General features: G+C 44.3%; 1 protein-coding gene across 1 annotated transcript in view; it reads right to left on the bottom strand.

The window, feature by feature from the left end:
- PLCD1 (phospholipase C delta 1) overlaps positions 1–13,718 on the bottom strand; it is a 95,045-nt gene extending 81,327 nt beyond the window's left edge. Inside the window, exons 1-2 of the mRNA XM_038390475.2 lie at positions 13,365–13,718; positions 4,089–4,253 (exon numbers count right to left, since the gene is read on the bottom strand). Coding sequence (XP_038246403.1) covers positions 4,089–4,253; positions 13,365–13,464 — 265 coding nt within the window. The 5' untranslated portion in view covers positions 13,465–13,718. The remainder of the gene's footprint in view (positions 1–4,088; positions 4,254–13,364) is intronic.
- Between the last annotated feature and the right edge of the window lie 8,431 nt (positions 13,719–22,149).

The raw sequence follows: 22,149 nt of genomic DNA, 5'->3' as shown, positions 1-22,149 counted from the left end.
TGCTCTTCTGAGAGGTTATCATGCTGCGGTTCCTCTATCTCACTCTGCTTAGCTATGCAAACTTCACAGCTTTCACATTACTGATTCTTTTTTCCACCTGGAAAATGGAGTCTGCTTGTATGGATGCTAATCCTGGGATATTATAGAGATTCCAAACTAAAATTCAAAGTAACAGTCAACTAAAAGCAAAATGTCAGGCACCTGACATAACATGTTTACCCTTGTGTTCCTTTTGACAGGTTTCAGAGTAGCAGCCACGTTAGTCTGTATTCGCAAAAAGAAGAAGATGACTTGTGGCACCTTAGAGACTAACAAATTTATTTGAGCATAAGCTTTCGTGAGCTACAGATCACTTCATTGGATGCATTCAGTGGAAAGTACAGTGGGGAGATTTATATACACAGAGAACATGAAACAATGAACATGGCTCTGTGTATATAAATCTCTCCATTGTACTTTCCACTGAATGCATCCGATGAAGTGAGCTGTAGCTCACGAAAGCTTATGCTCAAATAAATTTGTTAGTCTCTAAGGTGCCACAAGTACTCCTTTTCTTCTTGTGTTCCTTGTTAGCTTTCTGTGTTCCATTATGTTTTATTTTAAATGATGACCCTATTATGCACTTCCTTTCTGTTGAATGCTTACCAATACAAGACCAGGAAAAGAAGGCAGCTGAAGCACAATGCCTGGTATAGGGAAACTACACCAGCTAAGTGTAATCCACTAAATACCCAGGGCTTTAAAACTAAAGCTAGTTTATGCTGTGATCAGGAAAATATACATTGATATGCTTGTGCAAGCCCAGATGCACACAGATGGTTAATCAAACTCAACCCATTACCAGCTCTAACCCAGATAGCACCACGAGGTAATCATTCTGAACCCACTGGGATGGAACGCGAACACTGAACACAAAGACGGAACTGGGCTCTGGTTATGGCTCCAGAGTGGAATTCAGGAGATCTCAGTCCAGATCCCAGCTCTGCTGCAAACTTCCAATATGATTTTGGGCAAGCCACTGAATCTGTCTGTGCCTGAGCTCTCTCCCTTGCCTTATCTATTTAAGCTCCTTGAGGCAAGGACTAAATGTGTGTACAGCACTGTAGCGGGGCAGTTACCCTGTTCCTGGGGAAAAGGTAGGCTGATTGGGGAAGTGGCCATAGCTGGCCCTGATATAAGGGCTAAAGGGAGGAGCTGGGTTAGTCTCACTCCAGCTTGGAGTACAAAGGACCTGGCTGTCTGGGAGCATAGGGTATCTGGAGCAGAGCAGAGAAGAGCAGAGCAGAGCAGAGCAATGCTATGGAGCTCCAGCTGGGTAACTCCCCAAGCTAGGGCCTTGTTAAAGGCCTAAGGAAGTACTGGGGCTGCAGAGGTGAAGCCCAGGGATAGGCAGAGGCAGCTGGTCCAACCCCCTTGCCAATGATGAGTGGCCATTACAGACTGCAGTTTGCCCCAGAGAAAGGGGCTAGATGATGACTGGCAGTAGCCACTGAGGCAAGGTGGGCATAGAGGAAAGGGGTTCCCCTGGGAAGGGAGACCCAGAGTGTGGGGGCACTGCTGTGGAGCAGCACCCCAAGGTAAAGGGCACTGGGGTCTGGGAGGGACCTGAGAAAGGAGAGAGACTAGCCAACAGGAGGCGCTCTGAGTGCTGGAATCAAGCTAATTCCCAGATAACCAGCAGGAGGCACTGCAGTGGTGAGTCAGCGATCTGCTACAAACACGTAATATATGGGGACCTGATCTAGAGAGACCCACTGAGATGTTACCTGAATATATCATATAAAATTGTGGATAGTTTGGTAATCTGTGTCATGTGTCCAGATATTATGGTGGTGGTTTACAACATTAAAGAAACTAAATACAAGTAATTCAATAGATCAAATTATAATACAGTTCCCTAAAACCGTTAAAAGACCAGTGCATTCAGGGCCTCAGCAAGCCTGGAGAATACTCACACACATTACATTTGCCATTTCCTTTTTCCTGTTTGAACGGTATGCTATTTTAATTCACACCCTTGCTTGTTTTGAGAGTAGATGTTAATTGGGCAAGGACTTTGATAGTTACTTTCATTTGCATCTATAACCTATATAGAATAGGACTTAACTGTAGAGAGAGAGAGAGAGTTAGCTAGGGCCTTTATTATTATTTCAATTACACTGGTGGCTGGAAGCTTCCATTGAGTTTGGGGCCCTGTTAAGCTCGACACTGTGCAAACACCTAATGAGACTGTTCCTATTCTGAAGCGTTTACAGCATAAACAGGGTAGGAGAAGAAATATTATAATCCCCCATTACAGATGGAAATGGAAGCACAGAAAGATTGAGATACACACAAGGAGTCCCTGGCAGAGCCAGGAATTGAAGATAGATTGCTTGAGTCCTAATCCAGTTCTTAAACAAGACCACCCTTCCTCTCCAGATCCCAGTCCTATCTGAACCCTCACTCAGGTGCATAGCCCTTACCCCTGGGTGTAAGCCCAGACACTACTCACAGGAGTAAGAACTACTCACCTGTGTTTGAAGGTCTGGGCCCTTAGCTTGGTTAGTTTCAATTGTAACAGTCAAACGTTCTACAAACAACCTGGGCAATGTGACCTTGCACTGCCACACACTATAAATCTATATTTGGTAGTATTTACCTAGCAGTTTATAAAACAAAGATCCGTGCAGAAGAACTGTATCAGACAAACCCATGGCCAGCTGAGAAGGAGAGCAAAAAAACCACAAATTTCCGGGTGAGCCAGTAAACTCACATGCCTGATGCCCCAAGCACAGGCATGTGAGTTTACAGTTGTTAACAACCAGCCACCTTTTTCCCCACCCAGCCTCTGCCAGGGCTTGTCACCCTCACTTGTTACAGCATGTAGTAGTTCAGGATCTCTGTTCGCTCTCAGGTGGGTGTTCTGAGTGGTGAAGCCCAGAATGGCCCATGATCTGACAAACTCAGAGTTTCTCTCTCTCCACTATGGCCTTTCTAGCCACATTTGTCCCCAAGCAGTGGAGTTCTTGCAATTCAGGCCCCTGGGTACGTGGCAGATGTTAGAATGGAGGCGGAGGGCAACTGTTTGAGCCTCTTCCTTATAGGCTCAAGGTCCAGGACGGCATTTATTATCTGTGGGCTGGGGATTATTTAGATTGTAAGCTCTGGTGGGCAGGGACTGTCTCTTGTTCTATGTTGGTATAGCTCCTAGCACAATGGGGTCTCGTAGGCGCTACAGTTATACAAATGAATAATGATGTCGGCAGAGTGATTGTGACACAGCTGGGTTTTCCCTGCACTCATTCAATACCAATTGTGGTGCTGGGGTGTTTTACTATGGACAATGATGGGCAGGATTCATGTTTCTAAATCAGTCATGAGAACAACCTCACCCTTGCAAAACCAGAGGAACAACAATGCACACCTGCCCTTTTCCTTTGATCCCTGCAGCTTTCCCTTTCATTCTGGGGCATGACTCTGAGCTAGCAACTCCCACTATCTCCTCTTCCCCTCGCTCTGCTTTCCCATGGAGATGCTGCAATTCTCAACAGCTGCAGTAAAAGAGAGCCTCTTCAGTTTTGTGCTGGGTTTTCCCGTGTGTGTGTGTATGTGTGTGTATGTGATCCAGTCCACACCCAGAAGTATCTCTGCCTGTCCTCACTGGCTGCAGCCTTTGCTTGCTTAGGTGGGCTTGGTGCAGGTGGAGGGGCTGCAGCCCGGTCTCATTCTGAAACAGCTGTTTTACACCACTCTGGGAGCATACAGCAACCATCAACAGCCCACAAAGGCCTAGGGGAGAATTCCTACACCGGCCTGCCTCACAAGCATAGGGCAGTACTGGGGGACACAGGCAGCCCTCAGAGCTGCCTCGGTTATGCCAGGGGCCATTTCAGCCCCTCAAGTAGCCTTGAATCCAGAAGGCATAAAGTTGGCTTAAAGACACCAGGAGTCTGAGCACTGGATCAGACTCACTGACTGTACATGGAATGCCTACTTCCTGCTTTTACTTTCCTGTCTCCTGGGCCTACACTCCCAACCAGTCACCTCTCCAGACACCGTACCGCTGGACATTATGCTGTCCCTAGGATAAGGGGACGGTCACTTACAGAGCTGTGATTCCGGAGACCTCAGCAACTTTTTGGATTCCTGCCATATGGTTTTGCAATCTTCCTGGAGCTTGTAAAACCTCTCCTTTCTCCAAGATCTGGACTTCACTTTCAGCAGCTGGCTCCCCTTGAGGAGGAATATCAGATCCCTGTCATCTTGCAGGCCTGCACAGAAGAACATTATCATTAGTATAATAATTAATGTCTATGTATACAGAGCTTTCCATCCAGCAGAATCCCCAAGTCATATACATACACCAGTGAAATGCAGCCAGCTCTGGGCTAGACACCAGAGGATAATTAGCACAATGTAGAGGGAGAGAGAATTTTGGAAAACACTGGGGCAAACTCCACCCTTACAAAACAAAAATCTCCAGGATCTTTTTTTCTTTCCCACACAGAGAGACTGGAGCCTTGCTTTTATGGTTTTGTCCAAAAGATCACCATATAGTAAACCCCGTGATACACAAATTATGTTCCTCATAAGAGCTGTGTTAATGCAGTTTAGATTTTAAAAAGCCAGTGATTAGGATCCAAACAGGGGAGGTACTGTGATCCACTAGTATAGAAGCGGAAGTAGGGTTTTGTGGTTCAGGCACAGACCTGAGACTCTGGAGATTTATGTTCAAAACCCCAGTCTGCCACAAACTTCCTGTGTGAACTTAGGCAACTCACTTAATCTCTCTGTGTCTCAACTCTGCTGCTATGCAATGGGGATGATAGCATTGTTGTCCCTCATCTGGTGGTGTGAAAATCAATACAGTAGAACCTCAGAGTTACAAATGATATGTCAACCACACACCTAATTTTGATCCGCAAATGCTCAATCAGGCAGCAGCAGAAACCAAAAAAATAAAAGTACAGTACTGTGTTAAACGTAAACTACTTTAAAAAAAAAAAGATTTGACAAGGTAGGAAACTGTTTCTGTGCTTGTTTCATTTACATGGCTAAAAGCAGCATTTTTCTTCTGCATAGTAAAGTTTCAAAGCTGTATTAAGTCAATGTTTAGTTATAAACTTTTGAAAGAACCATAACGCTTTGTTCAGAGTTATGAACATTTCAGAATTACGAACAACCTCCATTCCCGAACTCTTCGTAACTCTGAGGTTCTATTTAGGGCTGTCGATTAATCACAGTTAATTCATGCGATTAACTCAAAAAAATTAATCGTGATTAATCACAGTTTTAATCGCACTGTTAAACAATAGAATACCGATTGAAATATATTAAATATTTTGGATGCTTTCTACATTTTCAAATATATTGATTTAAATTACAACACAGAATACAGAGTATACAGTGCTCACTTTATATTATTTTTATTACAATTATTTGCACTGTAAAAATGACAAAATAAATAGTATTTTTCAGTTCACCTCATACAAGTACCATAGGGCAATCTCTTTATCATGAAAGCACAACTTACAAATGTAGATTTTTGTTTTGTTTTGTTACATAACTGCACTCAAAAAAACAAAACAAAAAACAAAAAAAAACCACTTTAGAGCCTGAACTCCTTGGGGGAGAATTGTATGTCTCCTGCTCTGTGTTTTACCTGCATTCTGCCATATATTTCAAGTTATAGCCGTCTTGGATGATGACCCAGCATGTTGTTCATTTTAAGAACACTTTCACTGCAGATTTCACAAAACACAAAGAAGATACCAATGTGAGATTTCTAAAGATAGCTACAGCACTCAACCCAAGATTTAAGAATCTGAAGTGCCTTCCAAAATTTGATCGGGATACGGTGTGGAGTATGTTTTCAGAAGTCTTAAAAGAGCAACACTCCGATGTGGAAACTACAGAACCCAAATCACCAAAAAGAAAATCAACCTTCTGCTCGTGGCATCTGACTCTCATGATGAAAATTAACTTGCACTAGTCTGCACTGCTTTGGATCGTTATTGAGCAGAACCCATCATCAGCATGGATGCATGTCCTCTGGAATGGTGGTTGAAGCTTGAGGGACATATCAATCTAAAACCCATCTGGCATGTAAATATCTTGCAATGCCAGCTACAACAGTGCCATGTGAACGTCTGTTCTCTTTCAGGTGACATTATAAATAATAAACAGGCAGCATTATCTCCTGCAAATGTAAACAAACTTGTTTGTCTGAGCGATTGGTTGAACAAGAAGTACGACTGAGTGGACTTGTAGGCTCTAAAGTTTTACATTTTTTTTTATTTTTGAATGCAGTTTTTTTTATACATAGTTCTACATTTGTAAGTTCAACTTGCATAATAAAGAGATTGCACTACAGTATTAAGAGAATTGAAAAATACCATTTGATTTTTACAGTGCAAATATTAATAAAGTGAGCACTGTACACTTTGTATTCTGTGTGGTAATTGAAATCAATATATTGGAAAATGTGGAAAACATCAAAAATATTTATATAAATAGCATTCTATTATTGTTTAACAGTGCAATCAATCACAATTAACTTTTTTAATCGTTTTACAGCCCTACTTCTACTGTACAATGAAGACTATGACATACTGAGATATTATAGTAATGGACAGCCAAATTCATATGAAGACTGAGCAGGAAACACTCTGTCTTTGTTTGTGCAGTACCTAGCACAATGGAGCCCTGATTGTGGTTGGGACACCTAGCGAACATTGTAAATGAAAGTCATAATAATCTGAACCTGAGGTTCCAGAGACGGTAGAAATTCTCAATTTAATGTTTTGACCACTAAGCTATTTCCTTTGGGGAAAACCAGATGGCAGAACATTATAATGAACAATACGGAGCATGTGCTGGGAAGAACATAGGAATGAGAGATGATGACAATAACATCTTACTTCTCCAGACATAGTATGTGTCAGTTTTGAGGTATCATGCACACCTCTGGCCCTATATAAAAAGCCACAATCCAGAGCTGGTTAAACACCACTTAACTCCTTGGCACTAGTCAAATGCACCCCATTAAGTGGAATTTTTGCAACATCTTCCTGATTAAGCAGCACCCATTAGTATTCACAGTCATCAGGATCATTCAGTTCCCTAGGACACTTCCCAGTGCTACATAATGCAGCATAAAGGTCATTCCTGCAGTGTGATTCATAACAGATAAAAGGAATTTGAGCTGGGCTAGGGGATAGTAATGTGATTGTTGTGCAGATTTCCATTGTGTCATTAATTTCATTCCTGCTTTAAACATACAGCTGATGTGAGCTGCTGCCATCTGGAAGGGGCTGGTAACAGGTTACTTATGCACCATTTCAGGCACGAAAATCCACAGCTGATTAATACACTGTTTGTCTGCAGCTAAGAACTTCCTGTGACACATCAACAGCAAACACCTGACAGGTCAGACAGGAAACCTAACTAGGCTTAGCTACAACTGAAGGAGGTATAACAGCATCATACTTAGAGCTGAAATGTGTTTTAAGCTACAGGCTAAGCTGGGGATGGGGGGAGGACCAGCTGATCACCTGAGTCACTGTTGCCAGCTCCAAACAGTCAGAGTTTATGAGCCAGTCCCCAAAACTGGTATGGCTAGCTTGAAATAGCTGTCTTTTGTTCTGTGTTTGTAGAGCTACTAGCACAGGGGCCATAGTCCATGACTGGGACTCGTAGATATCATGATAATACAAATAATATATAACAACAACAGCAGGGCCAGGAGCATGCGGACAACTGCACCGGCTTGTAGGCTAGAGAAGAGGCAGAAAGACTGTGCTGCAATGGATCAGACCAAAGGTAACGTTTTAGGTTGCTAAGCACAGCCTGAGATCTCGGTAAAAATAACTCTGGATTTTGGGATTTCAAGCACCTTCCTAGCAAGGCTCTCACAGCACCTCACAAACATTAAGTAACTAACCTCACCACACTCTGTGAAATGGGTGACTATTATCATAGCCACTTTACACAGAAACTCAGGCCTTGAGACATTAACGCACAACTTGTCCAATATCACCCTGGGAGTTTATAGCAAAGTGGGGACACAATCTAGGAGCCTTGGACCTTAACCTCTCCTAGATCCCACCAAGTCATTGCTCTGGGATCTCCTCCAGGGCACAGCACCTGAACACTTCCTCCATCCACCTCTGCCATGTTGCCTGTTGCCCTGTGGAAAGAGAGCAGACTTCACTCTCCAGGCGTTTTCCTTGTAATACATTTCACCAGCACTAGATTACTTTAAAGAAGCCGAAAAGTAAGCCTAGATCCTCAGGCTGGCTCAGGAGTCAGAGGCAAAGGATATTACAGGAGATGAGAAATGAGATGGAGATCCTGGCAAGGTTATTGAGGTCTCTCTTTCCCCAGCATTGCCTTGGATATTACATTTGTTACACACCTCTCTGTCTGAGAGCACCCCTGGGCCTCTGAGCTTTCTCTCATTGGGTGGTGATCAAAGTTAATTAAACTAGGACCTGATCACCAGGGATCACTGTGATTTTTAAAAAACAAAAAACATAAAAATCAGCATTTTTCTGTGATTAAAATGAAAAGCTGAACTTTTGTTTCCCAGGCCACGATATATATAGGTATCAGCTGAACACAATGTTTTATTGATATTCAGTTGAACCTCATTTATCCAAGTTCTCCATTAACAGAACCATCAGTCGCCTGGGGCTGACAGTGGCAGGACTCAGGTGGTCAGCCCCAGGTGAGTGGGCTCCAGCTGTCAGCACTGCAAGGGAATGACCGCTCGAGCCCCCCTCCCATCTTAAAATAAGGGATAGAAAGCTCTTTGCCGGTTCTCCTGATCATCCCAATTTTTGATTATCTGATCTGGCTCTGGTCCCAATTAAATCAGATAAATGGGGTTCCACTGTAACTTTAAAGCCATTCAACAATCAACCACAAGTGGAGGAGGTTGCATGCTCTGAATAAGTGTCACTGGTACTTTCAGTAAAATTTAGTTCATAGTTAATAGGTGTTTTTATTTTTTTCACAAAATGTAAAAACTAAAGATTCTCTGTAAAAATGCAAATTCTGCATTTTTTCGTGGGAAACTGATTTCTAGGATACCTGCTGATCATTTCTTCTTCTAGGAAATTCCCACAGGAAAGTTCTGGGTTTGGGGGAGAACATGAGCCTTTCCCCTCAAATCATTCCTGGGTAGGGATCACTCTACTCATGGAATCAGTAATTGCCTAGATCCCCCAGGCTCACAGATTGATGAGATTCATGCAGCTCTGGGGAGAATCTATGGAAGCCCAGCATCAGCCATGTGGAGGTATTGTGCCTCCACCCCAGCACGGCTCTGGGCCCTGCTTCCAGTTCCACTGCTGCCTCTGTCACTATGAAATGGGTGGGAGAGGATTTCACACAGTGGAGAAGATAATGCAGATTCAAGCTTAGGTAGCTGTACTGCCGATTTCCCCTAGGGTTTGTGGGCAGAGACTGAGCTTCGTTCCCCTGATACCACTCACCAAACTCCCATTTGTGCTCACAGCCTTCCCTCTCCCCAGGCTCAGGTCCTGAATCCATGGAGGAGGGGTCCTGGGAGCGGGCAGTAGGGTGTACAGTCCTGCAGAGGTAGCTATGCCCCTCATGCAGGGTGAGATCTGAGCATGGAAGGAACTGATCGGTACATGAATGTGTAGTGAGTAACACCCATTAACTGTAACATGTACCATTACACACATGCACTGTGTTATGCACAACCTTTACATCCTTCTGCCACAATACATTAAACATGGGCATCAATGGGAAAATAATGTCAAGTGCTGACAATATGCTTGGCGCTGTACGAAACCCAGTGGAAGACACGATCCCTGTCCCAAGGAACTTGTAGACTAACGGCCTAATCCGACAGCCTAGCGAATACTCCCGCTGCTTCCAGTGGGATCATGGAACACCAAATTGCACGTGAGGACACAAGTCACTAAAGACACACGTGACCTGGGTGGCCAGAGAGAGGCTACAGAACCTTGCATGTAGGCGCATCACAGCTCTTCCAACTAACACTGAGAGGCTGGGCAGACTTTAGGAGGAATTTGAACCAAGAAAGCAGTCACCTTGGATGCCCTGGGCAGAGGGAGGTTCCAGGGAAAGAGTCTGCATGGAACAGGATGGGAGAGAGCAAGGAGGCAAGGAAGCTAGGAGGAAATGAGAGCAGAGAAAGCAGGGCCAGTGGAGCAGGGAAAAGGCAAGGCTGAGAACTTCAGGAAAGAAAGGGGAAGCTGATAGAGGGATGTGACTAGCTCCCTTCTCCTGCCCCCCATGGGCAATGGATGGCTCAGGAGGCTGGTATAGGAAGGAGTACTGCAGAAAGGGATCTGGGGGTCATAGTGTATCACAAGCTAAATATGAGTCAACAGCGTAACACTTGCACACAAAAAAAAGCAAACATCATTTTGGGATGTATTAGCAGGAGTGTTGTAAGTAAAACCCAAGAAGTAATTCTTCTCCTCTACTCTGCACTAATTAGGCCTCAACTAGAATATTGCGTCCGGTTCTGGGAGCCACATTTCAGGAAAGATGTGGACAAACTGGAGAAAGTCCAGAGAAGAGCAACAAAAATGATTAAAGGTCTAGAAAACCACGACTTATGAGGGAAGACTGGAAAAACTGGGTTTGTTTAGTCTGGAGAAGAGACGACTGAGAGGGGACATAACAGTTTTTAAGTACATAAAAGGTTGTTGCAAGGAAGAGGGACAAAATTTATTCTTATTAATCTCTGAGGATAGGACAAGAAGCAATGGGCTTAAATTGCAGCAAGGGAGGCTTAGAGGTTGGACATTAGGAAAAACTTCCTGTCAGGGTGGTTAAGCACTGGAATAAATTGCCTAGTGAGATTGTGGAATCTCCATCACTGGAGTTTTTTAAGAGTAGGTTAAACAAACACCTGTCAGGGATGGTCTAGAATGACTGATAACGTTTACTCTGGTCTTGAATGCAGGGGACTGGCTAGAAGACCTCTCAAGGTCCCTTCCAGTCCTACGCTTTTATGATTCTATGATTCTATATTGATACAGGTCCTTTTGGCTAGAGAATAATTGTTCAAATCTCGGCCATATCAACAGTGACACAAAGTCCAGAGTGAGCTACCCTCTTTCCAAAGTGTGGAAGCACACTGGTATAGATGAGCGGGCACTGTCTGCAGTATAAGTGCTCTGGAGATAACTGTGGGTTTTGCTCTCCAGAGGAATGATGGTCCAGTGGTTAGGCCCCTAGCCTAGGCATTAGGAGACCTATGTTTGAGTCCCTCTTCCATCACAGACTTCCAATGTAACCTTAGGTACATAGGTGCTGGAGCTGGGGATGCTCTGGTATCCCCGGGCTTGAAGTGATTTCCATCATATACAGGGTTTAGAGTTTGGTTCAATGGTTCTCAGCACCCCCATTATACAAACTGTTCCAGCACCCCTGCTTAGGCAAGTCACCTCACTCTTCTGTGCCTCAGTTCCCCCTCTGTAAAATGGGAATAACAGTCCCTCCCTACCCCACAGGGATGCCACAAAGATAAATACATCAGAGACTGTGAGGTGCTCAGATATTATGGTAATAGATCCCAGATAAATACCAGAGATAGACAGAATGCCAATGGGACAACACTCCTAGGCGTTTATTTGAACTACTTTCTATAAACAAATCTTTTCTTAGCAGGCTCTTAATCTCAGACTTGATTTTCCCATTGACAAGATTTTCTTGTCTAATATCCTGTTTGGAGCTAATGGGATTTGCTTTGAATATCTACTTGCTGCATCAATGGGAGATCCATCCACTGTGGCTTCAGAAGGTTTTTGCATGAAAGAAACCACAGTCACAATACACACCAGTTTTATCACCCTGTTATTTAAAGATCTTGCGAACATTAGAGAGTAGGCTAAGGACATTTCTTTCCAGTTATATGATAATAACAGAACTTAAATTGGGAAAATAGTAGGCATACTTCGCATTGAGGGCCTTTACCAAGCCCTGCACACTGTTCGATTTCCACCTTAGGTCCTAAACCTGCAAAGATTAGGCTGCAGGACAGGGGCCTCACTTAGTTAGCGGCCTCTGCATTATACAAAATATATTTTGACCCTCAAATTATCGACATATCTTTGTATAGGTCAAAAAAAACCTTTTTAAATCTCCCTAAATATGGTTTCAGAAAGGCAGCCACGTTCTGATTTAGTTGGGGATTGGTCCTGCTTTGAGCAAGAGGTTGGACTAGATGACTTCCTGAGATCCCTTCCAACCCCGTGATTCTATTCCCCTCTCCCCAATAAATACCAACCACATAATCCTGGGCTATTTAATGTACAATATTTAGAGTGAAATGTGTCATATTTAATAATGGTAAAATAGTGCCCCGACAACATACAATACTACAGAGTGATGAGCCTTCACAAACAAAGTCCCTGACCGGGAAGGATTACAACTTAAAGACCCTAAAAATGACACCCTTTATAACCCCAATACATGATCGGTCCCAACCTTACAGTGAAAATTTCAGTGATGGCACTGAAATAGAGACCCAGAAGATAGAGGCACTCATGAGATGTGTACATGAGACTGTAACAATAGGCATTTCCATATCAACTACAGATGAGCAGGATTTATATGCTTTGACGCTATTTTAAATTTCAACTACTGTAACACACCCACACACAGTGTTTACTATCTGCAGTAGCTCAGATCTAATGGTGTTAGTTTAAAAAGCAAACAGATCTTTTGGATAAAATTGAGAGCAATGCTGTAGTAAAGTCTGAAACTCCTCCAACTTCCACTAGCACCCTTGTAGCCAGGGTGTATCCGCTGAGAAGAAAGACACTGAGACCAAAATCATCCCTGGTGTAAATTCACACAACATTAATCAGTGATCAGTGAATAACGCAGAGATTAGGAAACTTGCTCTGAATTTCCTTGGGTTTTTTGTAATCAATCTAATTCACACCCTTTAATGCAGCTTTAGGCTCCAAAGTAATAATAATAAATAATAAAAAAATAATAATAATTAATAATGTAGTACTGATAAGTACTAAAACCAGACTGGAAAATCACTGTGTCCTATACATCCACCATACAGCCATCAACAGCTCGGTTACATTTCAGCATAAGGGCAACAAGAAGTGATTTGGAAATGGACTCTTTGCCCAAAAGATCCAATCTTCTTCCATGCCTGAAACCAAACAGCTTGCACATCTGGAGGCCGGTGGTTAGAGAAAAGAAACCTCCGGAGTTTAAAAATAGCTTCAGGGTTTACTTTTGGGTGGGGTAGAGACTAGTGCCTCTGCCACTGCTCCAAAGAGAGTGCCAAGACTAGATTTAGACAGGCCGCCAGGAAAACAGCACCGAGGAATTGGCTCTGACTCGTCCCTTACCCAGCCTGATGCCATTCTGCATTGCCACTCTATTGCTCTGCTCCTGCAAGAAGCTGTCCTGGGATTTGCTCTGTTTGGGCTGTCTCCAGAAGCACTGCATGGTCCAGCCTGGGATTCAGGGAGAGGCACAGGGTGCTAGAGCGGACTGAGGAGCAGTCAGCCTCCCTTGTCCTGCTCTGATCATCCAAGTTCCCCCACAGTGATTGTTGTTAAACAATGTCCCAAGCTTCAGGAAGCAACAAAGCAGCAGGAGAGGGAGGAGGCAGGCGGTGGGTGTGGCGCGGGGATGCCTCTCCTCCCGGCTTGCACACATTATGAGGCAGAGATGGGAGGCGAAGTTACAGCAGCTCCCTGGGTGGCGAAGGGCAAAGTCGCCGGGCAATTAAACTCTTTGTGCGTCACCTCCAGGGGAAATAGCTTCCCAGATGCCTCCCAGCCGCTGCTCAGGGCTTGTCAGCGCAGCGGGATCAGAGATGCACTGGCTGCAAGGGATGGTTTATAGCCACCCTGACAACATCGACAGCTCTGCTGGTTCCAAGGAGCTTGGAGGCTAGCAACCCCAGTTGGTGAAGAGAGGCTACAGCACATCCTTCAGCGTGTGAAAATAGGGTTAAAAGAGCCCTAATGTGCTTGTGAACTGCGTTTTGTGCAGTGGCACTGGAACAGTTTGGATGGGGGGGGGTGCTGAGAACCACTGAACAAAACTGTAAGCCCTGCATATGCTGGAAAGCACTTCAAGCCAGAGGGTGCTACCGTATCCCCAGCACCCCAGTGTTTGTGTCAGTTGTGGTTAATGCACTGGACTGGGCATCTGGGTTCAGTTTCCAGTTCTGCCACAGATTTCCTGTGTGACCCCAGGCAAGTCACTTACTCTGTGGCTCCGTTCCCCATCTGCAAAACTGGGATAATATTTCCCTTCTCCCGCCCTTTGTCTGTCTTATCTACTTGTACTGGGAGTTCTTTGGGTCACGAGCACAGTGGTCCCCAACCTTTCTGTGGGAATAGCATATTTCTATTCCCAGAAGACACCCCGCTGCTGAAAGGCCGCCGAGAAACATTTTGCTGGGCGGCTGTACAGCAGCCGCGCTCGGCGGCGGCATTTCGGCAGTGTGGTGTCCTGCAGGTGCACAAAAGTGCCTCGGCGGGTGCCATTGCGCCCGCAGGCACCATGTTGGGGACCCCTGGCCTAGCACAATGAAGACATGATCTCAGCTGGGGCCTCTAAAGACTACTAAAATATAACTCATAAGACAAGCTCCGAAAGAGCAGAGCATCTTTCTTTTCTAAATCCTGGCTGCCACTTTTAGAGGTGAGATCTTCGCTACACTAGCCTTGTTTCCCTAAACTTTCCTACAGTTCCTGCCCCATGTGCAGCTCCTCGTGTGAGTAACAAGGAGAGGAGCCGTGATGCCTAGTGGATAGAGACCTGACTGGGACTCAGAACTGGGTTCTGTCACTGTCCTGCTGGGTAACTTTGGGGAAGTTACTTCACCTCTCTGCATCTTCACTTCCCCCAGTTGTAAAGTGAGGGCAATGCTACTGACCTCCTTTGTATCAGGCTTTGAGATCTAGCAGTGATAAGAGTAAGCTACTATTTATTTCTAACCCTGGTTTTAGTCTCTCCATAAGGAGTCTAAGCTAGTCATTGGTTTTTAGATCAAAACGCCAAGTGGCAGAGAAAAGAGAGTTACTTTAGTACGCGGGGGGGGGATTTTTTGGGGGGCCACTACACTCTGTCCATTCTCACTACACCTTTCACGGGAACCATAAATCAAAACTCATGCGTCAGCATTGAGAATCTGGTTCCTTTGATCAAACCCAAGGACATGATCAGAATAATTTGCCACTACCCTCTGCAGAGTTTAATAGTGAAATGCCTTGAGGATCAGTGAGAGCCACTGACGGATCTTAGAACTGCAGTAAACAAACAAGATGCTGTCATATTTAGCCAATGTGATTGCAAACCACAGACAAATAACTAGAGGATAGGGGAAATGCATTCTCTGGCTAGGAAGTTACTGACCATTTTAACCAGGGAATAGACAGGTCAGACAGGGAAATTTCTCACTTATAAGTTTCAGAGTAGCAGCCGTGTTAGTCTGTATTCGCAAAAAGAAAAGGAGTACTTGTGGCACCTTAGAGACTAACAAATTTATTAGAGCATAAGCTTTCGTGAGCTACAGCTCACTTCATCCGATGAAGTACTCCTTTTCTTTTCACTTATAAGTAAATCACTGGGGGGGGGCTGACTTCTTCACAGATGTGTAAGGGCCTGCCCCTGCCGAGTGTTTTCTGGCAAGGCTCCCATTGGGAGTTATGGACTCTAGGGAGCAATCTTACCTTGGCTAGAGATGGACTGGATGATCTAATAGGTCTTATAATATCTATGGACTGCAAGACTGGGCTCTAAACAGCACTTGTAATTCACACAGCATGGCACTGGATACCAGCCTAATTAAACAGAAAAACAAAGCACCATAGCATAGCACCAATCACCTGGTGATGCTGGCAGTTTGCTTCCTTTAACAGGTCTTTCTGACCTGGCAGCAGCTAGTGTCACTCCCCTAGGCTTCCACCTTGGAGCACACAGAACATCTCTGCTTACTGTTCTTACCAGTACTAATTCATTTTTAAGCAATGCAGGTTGTTCAAGTGCAAAATCTACCTGATCTTCAAGATTATTCTGAGTAAAGACCTGTCCTCCTTCACTGAAGTTGGACAAACCTTCTGGAGCCATATGGGCATTTACCCAGGTTAGGCAGATCACAAACACAGCAATGTGTAAGCTTTTACTTTGGAGCTTTGGAGACAGGAAACTCTGTTTGGTTTTAAAACAAAGGTGAAGGCTTTGGGCCAGAAAGCCTTGCTTTGGGAAACAACAGATCTTTATTTCATTGGAGTTTGGGGTTACATAAAGGTGACATATTTTACAAACGATGGTGAGAGGATGATATTATGTGTTATACAGTATTTCCTAATCACAATATGTGTTACAGGATATCATGTTACATTCCAGAGCTGGCTGCACTTCAGTGTGTATATGTTACAGGCCAGATTTTCCTACCCTTACTCACACTGGATAGTACCTTGCTTGCTTGCAGTCCTCTAAATGCTTCCTCAACCATGCAACTTTACCCATATGAGCAATCTCATTGAAATCACATGAGATTACTCATATGGCTACAGTTTTCCCTGTACATAAGTGTTTGCAGGGTCAGGGCCTTAGTGAGCAGTCCCACTGATTTCAATAGGGTTACTCATGCAGCAAGGCACTACTCATTGTAAGGATGGCAGAACCTTGTCCCAAAGTTAGCGACGTACTTAGGCCCAGATCCTCAGGCCTAGGTGCCTTATTTCAAACAGAGTTAGGTGCCTAAATACCTTTGAAGATCTGGGCCTTAGGTGCCAAAGAAGTGGGCACTTTGGATGGAGAGAAAGGTGGGGATCCTAGGGACAGTAAAAAGGAAACAATCTAGGGATTCTTTGGAATGAAAAGGAGTATATATATGTATAACAGTAATTATACATACAATTCACAGCTTCAAAGCATTTTCCAAATATAGTAATTACTCTCCATCACACTCCTATTAAAGGCAGGTAAGGGAGCACTATTATTTTACAGGAAGCAGATCGATTTTTGAGCTTTTGGAGGCAGGAACTGGCCTTCTACTCTCCATCTGTACAGCACCTAACACAATGGGCCTGTGACCTTGAAGGGGGTCTGATTACTGATTACTACCGTAATACAAGTAACAGAAAAGTTAATTGATTTGCCCAAATTAATGTCTGATTTGGGATTAGAACGCAGGAATGCTTGGCTTCTAGCCCCATGTTCACACAACCAGAGCACAAGGCCTTTTAGGTGACCTAAGATGCTGTCACTCATTCTTATGTAAGAGATGAAAGATCCTGTATCATGAATAATCATGACTATATAGCACTATATATATGCCCATTATGTAACATCTGCTGATGTCAATAGGAATTTTCCCCAGAGGGCAAAGGTCACACATTACAGGTCCTACACCTGTAAACACAGGAAAATACATCTTTCAAATGACACTATAACCTCAGCTCCACTTCATGTGCTTGCCCAGTTAATGTCAGAATTCCTTACAAAATGGCAATAGCATCAAACTGACAATATTCTCCAAACTGCGGTCTGCTGAATTTTCTGTCATTATGGTATGTAAAATAGGAATAATGTTATCCTGCAGAATTATAAGCCTAGTGCAAGTAGAACATTCACTGTATTGTCTCTTGGAAAATGAGCACAACACCTCCATCATTAGACACCGACTACTCCTTGGAGAAACGTACTGAACAATAGCGAAAAGAATCAGTGCCACGTTTCCTCTTGTACCTTCCCAAACCCCTGATACGATCTCCGAAGAACTTGAATTGCAAGAATGTGAATGTCTCAAGGTGGGAGTGGGAAAAGTTTCCTACTTCCTTCTCTCAGGAGAGGCTGGAATGAGCCCATTGGGCAAGGTACTCAGGAACTGCACTCAAACTTATGTTTCACACAAGGGAAAACAACAATATGCTATTCACACCAAAATACAAAGATGGGACCAAGCTGCAAAATTTAAATCCAGATCCACATTCAAATTGGCTCCAGGATTCTAATTCAACCCTATGAGTACATACGTCTATAGCAGGGGTAGTCAATAGGTGGACGGCGTGCGAAATCCAGACCACCAGATGCTTTTGAAGGGACCCCAAAAATCTTTTTATTTACTCATTATCATTATTGGTATTTTTTTTTATTATTTTTCTCTGGAGTTTGGATCTTGACTATACCTTGACCAAGAAATTTGGATCTTGACAAAAAATAATTGACTACCCCTGGTCTATGGCAAATTAGGATGTAATTGTAATGCAGGTAAGCGTTCCTGTGCTAGCTTTAAGCTAGCTAGCATGGATAACAGTGAAGACGTGGCAGCACAGACCCTGGTGAGCCAGCAACCTGAGTTTATGTCCAGGATCCCCAGTGGGTATGTCCTGGGTGGATAGTTCACACTGAAGGCCATGCCACCACATCCTGACTACCACTGTTACCTCTGCCAGCTAGATTAAAGCTTGTGTAGTTATGCCTCCCTGCATTGCAATCACGCCTTCATTTGGTATGTTGATATACTCATAGTTTACTGAACTAAGGCTATAGCTATACTACAGCTTAAGTCAACATAAGTTATGTCGTTCGAGGGTGTAAATTAGCATCCCCTCCCAAGTGACATAACTGATATTGATTTAAGTGCTGGAGTGGACAGCACTGTGTCAGTGGGAGAGCTTCTCCTACCAACATAGTCAGCAGTGTGCCCTTGTTGCCAAGAAGGCCAATGGCATTTTGGGATGTATAAGTAGGGGCATAGCGAGCAGATCGAGGGACGTGATCGTTCCCCTCTATTCGACACTGGTGAGGCCTCATCTGGAGTACTGTGTCCAGTTTTGGGCCCCACACTACAAGAAGGATGTGGATAAATTGGAAAGAGTACAGCGAAGGGCAACAAAAATGATTAGGGGTCTAGAGCACATGACTTATGAGGAGAGGCTGAGGGAGCTGGGATTGTTTAGTCTGCAGAAGAGAAGAATGAGGGGGGATTTGACAGCTGCTTTCAACTACCTGAAAGGGGGTTTCAAAGAGGATGGCTCTAGACTGTTCTCAATGGTAGCAGATGACAGAACGAGGAGTAATGGTCTCAAGTTGCAATGGGGGAGGTTTAGATTGGATATTAGGAAAAACTTTTTCACTAAGAGGGTGGTGAAACACTGGAATGCGTTACCTAGGGAGGTGGTAGAATCTCCTTCTTTAGAGGTTTTTAAGGTCAGGCTTGACAAAGCCCTGGCTAGGATGATTTAACTGGGACTTGGTCCTGCTTTGAGCAGGGGGTTGGACTAGATGACCTTCTGGGGTCCCTTCCAACCCTGATATTCTATGATTCTATGATTCTATGATTCATAGCTACTGCCACTCGCAGGGGCTGGAGTAATTAAGCCAACGAGAGACCTCTCTCCCGTCGGCTTAGAGCAGCCCCACAGAGAGCTTACAATAGCACAGCTGCATCAGTGCAACTGCGCCACTGTACGCTCTCTAGTACAGCCATAGCCAAATTGTTACATCTGCTCCTGCATGGGGCCTAAACCATTTAATGCAAAGTGTAGACTTGCATTACAGAAATTAAAAACAGGAGGAGAAAGCAAGGACTCAGATCCACCCCCTGAAAAAATCCCTCCAGGCAACATTCATTAAATGCCAGATTCAAATACTCTTCATCCGGCTGAGTAGCACCTTTCTTTATGACTAGCCCTACTGAAACCAATGGGACCACTCCCAGAATAAGAAAAGGAATACTTGTGGCACCTTAGAGACTAACAAATTTATTTGAGCATAAGCTTTCTTGAGCTACAGCTCACTTAATCGGATGCATTTGGTGGAAAATACAGAGGGGAGATTGATATACACACACAGAGAACATGAAACAATGGGTTTTATCATACACACTGTAAGGAGAGTGAACACTTAAGATGAACCATCACCAGCAGCCGGTGGGGGGGGGGAGGAAAACCTTTCATGGTGATAAGCAAGGTAGGCTATTTCCAACAGTTAACAAGAACATCTGAGGAACAGTGGGAGGTGGGGTTGGGGGGAGAAATAACATGGGGAAATAGTTTGACTTTGTGTAATAACTCATCCATTCCCAGTCTCTATTCAAGCCTAAGTTAATTGTATCCAGTTTGCAAATTAATTCCAATTCCGCAGTCTCTCGTTGGAGTCTGTTTTTGAAATTTTTTTGTTGAAGAATAGCCACCCTCAGGTCTGTAATCGAGTGACCAGAGAGACTGAAGTGTTCTCCAATTGGTTTTTGAATGTTATAATTCTTGACGTCTGATTTGTGTCCATTTATTCTTTTACGTAGAGACTGTCCAGTTTGACCAATGTACATGGCAGAGGGGCATTGCTGGCACATGATGGCATATATCACATTGGTAGATGCGCAGGTGAACGAGCCTCTGATAGTGTGGCTGATGTGATTAGGCCCTATGATGGTATCCCCTGAATAGATATGTGGGCAGAGTTGGCAACGGGCTTTGTAGCAAGGATAGGTTCCTGGGTTAGTGGTTCTGTTGTGTGGTGTGTGGTTGCTGGTGAGTATTTGCTTCAGATTGGGGGGCTGTCTGTAAGCAAGGACTGGCCTGTCTCCCAAGATCTGTGAGAGTGATGGGTCATCCTTCAGGATAGGTTGTAGATCCTTGATGATGCGTTGGAGAGGTTTTAGTTGGGGGCTGAAGGTGATGGCTAGTGGCGTTCTGTTATTTTCTTTGTTGGGCCTGTCCTGTAGTAGGTTACTTCTGGGTACTCTTCCGGCTCTGTCAATCTGTTTCTTCACTTCAGCAGGTGGGTATTGTAGTTGTAGGAATGCATGATAGAGATCTTGTAGGTGTTTGTCTCTTTCTGAGGGGTTGGAGCAAATGCGATTATATCGTAGAGCTTGGCTGTAGACAACGGATCGTGTGGTATGATCTGGATCAAAGCTAGAGGCATGTAGGTAGGAATAGCGGTCAGTAGGTTTCCGATATAGGGGGGTGTTTATGTGACCATCGCTTATTAGCACCATAGTGTCCAGGAAGTGGATCTCTTGTGTGGACTGGTCCAGGCTGAGGTTGATGGTGGGATGGAAATTGTTGAAATCATGGTGGAATTCCTCAAGGGCTTCTTTTCCATGGGTCCAGATGATGAAGATGTCATCAATGTAGCGCAAGTAGAGTAGGGGCATTAGGGGACGAGAGCTGAGGAACCGTTGTTCTAAGTCAGCCATAAAAATGTTGGCATACTGTGAGGCCATGCAGGTACCCATCGCAGTGCCGCTGATTTGAAGGTATACATTGTCCCCAAATGTGACATAGTTATGGGTGAGGACAAAGTCACAAAGTTCAGCCACCAGGTTAGCCGTGACAGTATCGGGGATACTGTTCCTGACAGCTTGTAGTCCATCTCTGTGTGGAATGTTGGTGTAGAGGGCTTCTACATCCATAGTGGCCAGGATGGAGTTTTTAGGAAGATCACCGATGGATTGTAGTTTCCTCAGGAAGTCAGTGGTGTCTCGAAGATAGCTGGGAGTGCTGGTAATGTAGGGCCTGAGGAGGGAGTCTACATAGCCAGACAATCCTGCTGTCAGGGTGCCAATGCCTGAGATGATGGGGCGTCCAGGATTTTCAGGTTTATGGATCTTGGGTAGCAGATAGAATACCCCAGGTCGGGGTTCTAGGGGTGTGTCTGTGCGGATTTTTTCTTGTGCTTTTTCAGGGAGTTTCTTGAGCAAATGCTGTAGTTTCTTTTGGTAACTCTCAGTGGGATCAGAGGGTAATGGCTTGTAGAAAGTGGTGTTGGAAAGTTGCCTAGTAGCCTCTTGTTCATACTCCATCCTATTCATGATGACGACAGCACCTCCTTTGTCAGCCTTTTGGATTATGATGTCAGATTTGTTTCTGAGTCTATGGATGGCATTGTGTTCTGCACGGCTGAGGTTATGGGGCAAGTGATGCTGCTCTTCCACTATTTCAGCTCGTGCACGTCAGCAGAAGCACTCTATGTAGAAGTCCAGTCTGTTGTTTCGACCTTCAGGAGGAGTCCACCCAGAATCCTTCTTTTTGTAGTGTTGGTAGGAAGGTCTCTGTGGATTAATATGTTGGTCAGAGGTGTGTTGGAAATACTCCTTGAGTCGGAGACTCAAAGTAGGATTCTAGGTCACCACAGAACTGTATCATGTTTGTGGGGGGTGGA

This window comes from Dermochelys coriacea, chromosome 2 (assembly GCF_009764565.3).
Source record: "Dermochelys coriacea isolate rDerCor1 chromosome 2, rDerCor1.pri.v4, whole genome shotgun sequence".
Lineage (NCBI taxonomy): Eukaryota > Metazoa > Chordata > Testudines > Dermochelyidae > Dermochelys > Dermochelys coriacea.
This window is presented reverse-complemented; position numbering and strand designations above follow the sequence as displayed.